At 43.9% G+C, this 8,227-nt stretch overlaps 1 protein-coding gene across 1 annotated transcript; it reads right to left on the minus strand.

Moving 5' to 3' along the window:
• Positions 1-4,508: 4,508 nt before the first annotated feature.
• LOC137390929 (octapeptide-repeat protein T2-like) lies at positions 4,509-5,813 on the minus strand. Its single transcript, XM_068077244.1, has 3 exons — positions 5,657-5,813; positions 4,987-5,119; positions 4,509-4,812 (listed from the first exon to the last, which is right to left on the minus strand). Exons 1-3 carry the CDS (start codon positions 5,811-5,813, stop codon positions 4,509-4,511), a joined length of 594 nt encoding a protein of 197 aa, XP_067933345.1.
• Positions 5,814-8,227: the final 2,414 nt, after the last annotated feature.

Genomic DNA, 8,227 nt, shown 5'->3' on the forward strand with positions numbered 1-8,227 from the left:
CAACATGCCCTTTTTCTTTTTTTGTATGGGCCACTAACCTTCCAGAAATACATTGGAACTCATTCACCGACTAACCTTGCTGGTGAAGTTTACCTTACGCTTTAACCCAGGTCTTCCTCCATCGACACATCCTGCGTACCATCGCTCTCGAGCAACCCGGGGCTGCTGTCGTACTCGGCTGCACTACTCTCCTGATCTCCTCCACCTCCTTCACCACCTCTGTCACCTCCTTCACCACCTCCGTGACCTCTGTCACCACCACCGTGACCTCTGTCACCAACAACACTGCCTCCACCAATACCACCACTACTCTCAACTGGCTCGGAAACTGGTAGTTGGGCCGATAACAACTCCTCAACCTCAGATTCCGCCCCTTCCGTCTTGACCACGCTCTCCCCAGTGGAGACGGGCCTAACAGGCATCCTGTGGGAAGTCTCCCCCTGGGCCGTAATCAGCTGCTCAGGGGGTGGCGCCACAGAGCTGGGAATTGGTATAGGCCCAGACCTATTCACCTCGACCTGACCCTCCTTCGGTGCAAGCCTACTACCCGCAATCCTCCTCTGAACTTCGGCCAACTGCTCAATGGCCGCCCTGAATGCCTCTGCATTCTCAAACTCACTGACCGCTGCCCTGCGCTCGGCAGCCAGTCTGACCATCTCTGTCTCGAACTTCCTACGTACCTCCGCCTCCTCTCGCTCAATACTAGCGATCCTCTTCCGGCAACCTTCCATGTCCATCATCCCATCACTGGTCACGTCTGCTAAAAAAGAGCTCACCTTCCCCATAATGGGTACTGGTGCAGCAACTTGCCTAGCACCGCCACTCACCTCAGCATAACTCATCACCTTCCTCTGAGGCGCTGGTACTTCCTCACTGCCCTTCCTTTTCCCTGCCTCCATGCTCACTGGACCACCTGTACTTCGACGGGGGCATCCACTAACAGCGTGCCCGATCTCCCCACACCACTGGCAGATGGGTACCTTGCAGTCCTTCTGTCAGTGTCCACTTCTCCTGCACCTCCTGCAAGCATTACCAGGGCAATTTACCGCCAAGTGATCTCGCTTAACTCTACAGATCATGCACCAAATCTTACCGCTACTGCCATATACCACAGGCTTCTTAGCCTCACTACCGCCCTTCCTCTCTCCACTGCGATCCTTCTCCGATCGTCCGCCACCACTAGCATCGCCACCTGAACTGCTTTCCATTTGAGATTGTAGTTTTGATGAAATTTCTTTACAACAATCTGCAACATGGCAACCATCTTTTAACAACGGTTAATAGTAAAAACTATCTTTATCTAGCCGGGGTTTACTGACCCGACCACTCCTTGTAACTGTGCTTTTGGCTATTGCCCCTTCTCTAGTACCCTGCGAGGTTCGGGTATCTCGACTACTCACATCGGGATCCCCACTGGCTAGGCCACTTCCAACCGTGGCACCGGGTGGTTCCTCCGATTCATCATTTAAACCACCTATTCTCTCCCCGCCTACACCAGGCCTAGGCTGGTTGTTTACCCAGTACTGCGTTTCACCTTCCTCACTATCCTCAAACAACTCACAGAAATCATTAGGGATGTTATGGTTAGCACCCTGACTACCGGTGTTAGTATCGTTAGAGGAACCCCAGGAGAGATTGTTATTAAGAGGAAAAAGATGTTTCCTATTTCTCCTGATCTCACCCGAACCAACACGTATCCAATAACTCTCTGGTGTACTGTCTCTCCTTACCACCGTACCTGCTGCTCCTGTGTCAGTAGGCGCTTTCACGTAGACAACCTGTCCTGGCTTTAATTCCGGCAATTTTGATACCCTATGCTGGATATCCCAACTAATTTTCAATTTCAACTTCCTTTCCCTTTCTCTACTTTCGAACTCCTCGTAATTTACTTCCCCTTTACTGCTCACACCCAAATTCGATTTAACCGCTCTGCCAAACATTAGTTTCCCGGGTGAGTACCCAGTTGACAAAGGGGTTGTTCTATACACTAACAATGCCATTTCCTTATCCCGCTCTTTTCTCCACAAATTTTTCACTGTTTTAACTGCACTTTCTGCCAAACCATTACTCTGCGGATATCGAGGGCTACTAGTAATTACCCTGATACCGTACAAATCTGCAAACTTTCTAAACTCTTGACTATCATAGCAAGGCCTGTTATCTGACCGCAGAATGCTAGGAATACCGAATCTAGCAAACACTTTCTTCATAACCGTTATTACCTCCCTAGATGTTTGAGCATTGATGTGCAGTGCCTCAATCCACCTAGAATAGTAATCAACTATCAACAAATATAACTTGCCATCTAATACAAACACATCACTACCGAGTACTTCCCAAGGCTTTGTTGGCAACTCATATTCAACCATGGGTTGGTGCTTGACTGTCCCATGGATGACACAGGTATCACATTGCCCTATGAACTCATAGATATCTACGCTAACTCCTGGCCACCAGAAGTGGCACCTAGCTCTCCGACGACATTTATCAATTCCCTGATGCCCAACATGACACTTCTCTAGATACAACTTTCTCATAGACCTAGGTATGTATACCCTGTCTCTAAAGAAAAGTAAACCATTCCGTAGAGTAAGCCATTCCCTTGCACTATAAAGCTTTAGAAGCTCACTGCCCAACCTTTTGCCACCTCTCGGCCAACCTTCCGTAACAAATTTCAAACATTCAGCAGCCTCGTCATCTTTCAACATTTCCGACCTTAACTCCATCGTTAAACTGTCCGAAAAATTGTCAGTAGTCACACTGCTAACTACAGCAGTATTTACATCCTCACTCCTACCCATTTCATTTTCGCTGTCCAACTTGCCATTAGGTCGGCTCAAAGAGTCGGCCAAATACATTTGCTCCCCGGGTGTATGAAATATTGTGTAGTCATACCTCATTAACCTCATTTTAAACCTCTGAACCCTGACTGGTAAGGCTGACAAGTCCTTCTCACCTAACAGTGAAATAAGTGGCTTATGGTCAGTCTCAACCTCAAACTTTCTGCCTACTAGATAGTAGTCAAACTTCTCACATGCCCATGTAATTGCCAATGCCTCCTTCTCTATCATCGCATACCTTTCCTCTGCCTCAGACATTTTTCTCGACGCATATTCCACTGGCTGCCACACATTACCCTCCGTCAATTGTAGCAATACTGCCCCTACTGCGTTTCTACTGGCATCTGCAGACACCCTATGCCTCCTACTCAAATTAAAGGCACACAAAACGAGTGCTTTAGACAAAGCTTTCTTAACCTTCTCGAAAGCCTGTTTCTGATCTGGACCCCAATACCACTGTGATCTACTCCCTGACACCTTATATATAGGCGTACACAACTCTGCCAACTCGCTACTGAACTTACTCAAATAATTTACCATCCCTGTAAACCTCCTAGCCTCAGTTTTATTAACCGGCGACTTCAAGCCTAGAACTGCCTCTACTTTACATGGGTCTGGCTTAATGCCAGCCGCACTAACCAAATGGCCCAGAAACTTAATTTCACTTTTTCCAAACTCGCACTTATCCTTCCTTAACGTCATGCCTGAACGCCTGATTTTTCCTAGCACCTCCCTTAACCTTGACCAATGCTCATCTGCATCCCTTCCATATACTAGGACATCGTCCATTAAGCATACTACTCCCTTCATGCTCCCAATAACTTTTTCCATTGCTCTCTGGAAAAATTCAGGAGCTGAGGAGATACCAAACGACATTCGATTGAACCTATATCTACCCCAAGGGGTGATAAAGGTCGTCAATGACTTTGATCCCTCCTCCACCTGAACTTGCCAAAACCCTGAATTCGCATCTAACTTCGAAAACATCATCCCCTTAGACAACTCACTGAGCAGATCTGAAATCTTAGGCAAAGGGTAAACCTCTCGCTTGACAGATCTGTTCAGTCCAGTTAAATCAACACACATCCTTATCTTCCCTCCTGCCTTAGGCGCTATAGTTAGCCCTGAGCACCACTCAGTAGGTTCTTCAACCTGCTCAATCACTTTATTTTCCAACATGTTATCTAACTCCTGCTTAGCCTGCTCTCTTAAACCTGCTGCCATAGGCCGAGGCGAGTACAGCCTCACTGGCTCTATACCTTCCTTCAACTTAATCTTAAAGATACCTGGCATAGTGCCTAGACCTTTAAAAACTTCCCCGAACTCCTTTACTGGGTCAAACTCGCTGTTGCTCACCGTGTTGACTACAGCCAACAGATTCAGCTGCCTCAACTCGGTTATACCCAACAAGTTTGTCCTAGATCCCTTCATCACGTATACCTCTGTCTCCATAAATTTATATTTACTTTCCAACTGAACACCTGCTTTACCGACTACTCTTAGCTTACGACCATCTATTCCCGCCAAAACAGTAGATGGCTCCTCTAGAAGTAGGTTCAGCCTTTCGGCCGTCCCCTCGGTTACAGTCGACACCTCTGCCCCAGTATCAAACGTAAATTCAACGTTCTTCCCATTGACCTTCAAAACCTGTACAATTCTCCTTTCTAGTCAACTGTCATCCTCATACTTGTCCCTAGAACCAGAGAACCTAACACTTCTGCCCTTACTACTATCTTGGTACCCTTCATACTGGCTCCTCGCGCGCCTCTCCTTATACTTCTCCCCCTCAAACCTATCCATACTGTTGTCCTTGTACCTGCCAAATTTGTCTCTAATCTCGTGGGGGCTTTCTCGGCCCCTGTACCTCTCCCTACTACTGTCTCTGCTACCATATCGCTCATTGCTATTATCTCGGCTACCTCCTGACCTCCTGCTACTACCTCGCCTGTCATAACCTACTTCTCTCCTATCCCTACAATAATGGGATACATGTCCTCGCTGTCCACAACAAAAACATTTAATGGAGGGACAACTCCTCATCTCATGCCCACTACGTTTGCAATTGTAGCATACTCTACCTTCACTGCCTTCTCTACTGCTTGCTCTATATCTAGAGACATGCCTCTCCCTGCTATTATCTCTATACTTCCTACTGTCACTGTCCTTGTTATACTCCCGGCCTCTTGTCCCATATCTACCAGTATCACGCTCCTCACTACCATAATACTCTCTACCACTCCTAGGGCTACCCCTAGGGCTACCCCTAGGGGAAGATCTACCTGCTGAATCATAACTTATATCTCTATCATTACTCCTGTACTGCGCTCGGCTATCAAACTCTGATACCTTTGCTACTTCTCTCTTAACCTCACTCTTTAAATCGGTACTTCTACCCTCATTTCTCAAAAATCTATCAGAGTTGTTGGCCATTTCACGAGCCCTCAATGCCTCCTGCAATAACGCCCAAGTAAGATTGGCATTCTTCATTAACTCTCTGCTTACTTCTCTATCTCTCAACCCGTTAACCGCCACAATAAGGGCAAACCTTACCCTATCATTATCGTTAGTCACCTCTGCATATCTGCTCAAACTCTCTACCCGTTGTAAAAATTCTCTATCACTTTCTCCAAGTGCCTGCCTAGCCGTTAGAAACTTATGCCCCTTTACGAACATACTCTTTTGTCTACCATAATAATCCTGCAAAACCTCCACTGCCTCTTCATAAGTAGAATTTACGCCATCTACGTTAAACCCTGCACTCCCCAATACCTCTCTACCACTGTGCCCAATAGCTCTCAATAGTGACACTAACCTACCTCTACCTCTCATAATAGGGCGTCTATCGCCACCTTCACCTTCATAATCTCTTCTCTCAACAGCACTCTCAATACATAAATTCATCTCCTCTATGAATCTCTCCCACGACCCATCACCGTGCTCTCCAAACACCAGCTTCGGAAACCCACTCTCCATCTCTACCCGACACAATATATCTCTCGCCACCAATTCACTCTACCCCACTCGTATGAAATTAGTGTAATTCCCACCTCCGAATACGTAATAAATATTTACACAACAACACCGCTACTTTATCGCTACAACACCTCACAACACTACTCTACCTCACGTCACCTCGCCTGCACGCCCGTGAAAGGGTCTATTCAACCGTTTAAACTTACCCCGCAACCAGAAAAATTATCGCTAACGTTAACACACAAAGAAAAAAAAATTAGAATCCTGTCAACTGCGCCATGTTATATAATCGTGCTTACTCACATGTGGTTGAAGCAAAGAAGAAAGCTCTCTCAATCCCCGACGCCTTTATACTCGCCTTGACTTCTCGTACCTTCCCGTAACCTCTCGTACCTTCCCGTAACCTCTCGTAACTACCTGTAACTACCATGACCTCGGGCATTAGTGTAGCCCGCGGCCCACCAAATCGATTATACAACAACATCTACCACCCTTGTAATCATTGTTCTTTGGTGTATGATGAAAAATCTCTCTCACACTAAAACAAATAATGAAGCGGTAGGGAAGAAAAAATAAATATTGCGTTTTACCGAAGAACCAAAGTAAAATTCAACTAATTTGGTTAATGGGAAAAACTCATTACTTACCACAAGTTGTTGGCTTATCAAAGCCCTCCAAAGCGATGAATATTCGTGAAAACCTCTGGACGCAGCAAAAATTGTTTGCCGTAGCTTAACATGATCGCTTCGCAGTTGTAAGCCAAATATTGTAAACCAAATCGAAACACCCGGTGTGCGCATGCATAGGAATAACTCTATTACTAGCGTTATTATAGAGTTAACTTTTCCTAGAAAGTGGCAGTTTTCAGACGCCAATAAATTCATCCGCGAATATGCATGAAAATACAATTTTCGCGAAATATAACTCCGCGAATAAATTCATCCTGTACGGTAGTTACCCTGTCAGCATTAAAAAAGGACATGGTAAAATGATGTAATAGTGCGGTATGTTTTGTTAGGGGAGTTATGTGGGTACTCTGCTTGCACAATTATTTACACATCAATCATACAAGGCTACCGAGACTGCTGATACAGCAACGACGGCAGATGTAGAAGAGCTGAGTGGTGCGTCTAAGCATGATAGCTCCGATGCTGAGATGCCTTTGACAAACCTCGACAGTTATCAGAATGATGAGTTCACTGACGACAACTATAACGACAGCATTAAAGACTTAGATGAAGAACATTAGTATTTTGCAAAGAGCGGATAGTTATAATTATAAACTACTGTGAACTCGCAGTTGTCTAGTTCTCTAAACCGAGCACAAATACAACTGAATACACACTGCAAAGAAGAAAGGACACAAATCTGTCATGGATTCATTTTCTTGTTATAAGCTGAAAGTTCCATTAGGGTTAGACATGATTTGAGAATTTAAGATTTAGATTTTAAATAAGGTTAAAAATAGACTAGCTGTTTCCAATCTGGTAAAAGTTGGTGATTAATGCAGGGTTAGTGCAATTTTATTACTCTTAAATACATGCATTGCCATATTTATGGTTACTACATACAGAAAGAACAACAAATATTAGATATTCAGAGGCTCAGAGTGTTTAATGATATACTCAGTGGCTGTTCAATTGTTGTTGCAATTTGTTTTAATAAATAAAGATAAATTATTATGAAGCGTGCAATTGTAAAAGCTGTGGATGATTGCTTGTCGGGCTTATAATCAAAATGTTCAGCAGAAATACTTGGCTGGAAATAGCTGATGTTCACACATGCTGATTATTATCTGCCTTTCTACTGTATATGTGATGTGCTCATAACTTTTCACTTGAAGAATCAATGCCAGTATTCAAACAGCATAAAATTAACTGTAAATCAATTCTCTAAATTTGTCATATTATAAACACAGTTCTAAGCTATAGTAATGTAACGAGTAACATTGTATTTAAATATAAAAAAGAATAGATGTTATGAAACACTTAACATTGTTTGAGAACTGGCGGTACTATAATTACAAAGCCACTCCAAAAACAAAAATGCAAAAATGTACCATGAATGTGAATCTTTTTAATTTCTATGCAAGAGTTCCTATATGATTTTCTCATTTCTTTCTTAAGCGAGTTGACCTAAACAGAGGTTATCAGCTACTATAGTGTATCAGGGGATGTCTGTCTAGTTACATAAAGAAATAACCGTTGAGATTTGCATGCACGAGTTTTTAAATACTCTTATTCAGAAGCCGAGTCTAAATCCTGCTCACACAACAAACTCTGTTTATTCGCAAATTATTTTGTACATTAAAAAAACTGTTGAAAATCATATCTTAGAGCGAACATATAGAAAAATCATGATTTATTCACTCTGAACATTACGGAGAGCATGACCTGACAGAGGATTTATTAGAT

This window comes from Watersipora subatra, chromosome 3, assembly GCF_963576615.1.
Source record: "Watersipora subatra chromosome 3, tzWatSuba1.1, whole genome shotgun sequence".
In the NCBI taxonomy this organism is placed as follows: domain Eukaryota; kingdom Metazoa; phylum Bryozoa; class Gymnolaemata; order Cheilostomatida; family Watersiporidae; genus Watersipora; species Watersipora subatra.

Coding starts and splice junctions, on each gene's coding strand:
- LOC137390929 (XM_068077244.1), bottom strand. CDS start 5,813: ATGGAGAGTGGGTTTCCGAAGCTGGTGTTTGGAGAGCACGGTGATGGG. Junction 5,120..5,656: donor CCCTATTATGAGAGGTAGAG/GTAGGTTAGTGT, acceptor ATGATTCAGCAG/GTAGATCTTCCCCTAGGGGT. Junction 4,813..4,986: donor AAGGACAGTGACAGTAGGAA/GTATAGAGATAA, acceptor CCATTATTGTAG/GGATAGGAGAGAAGTAGGTT.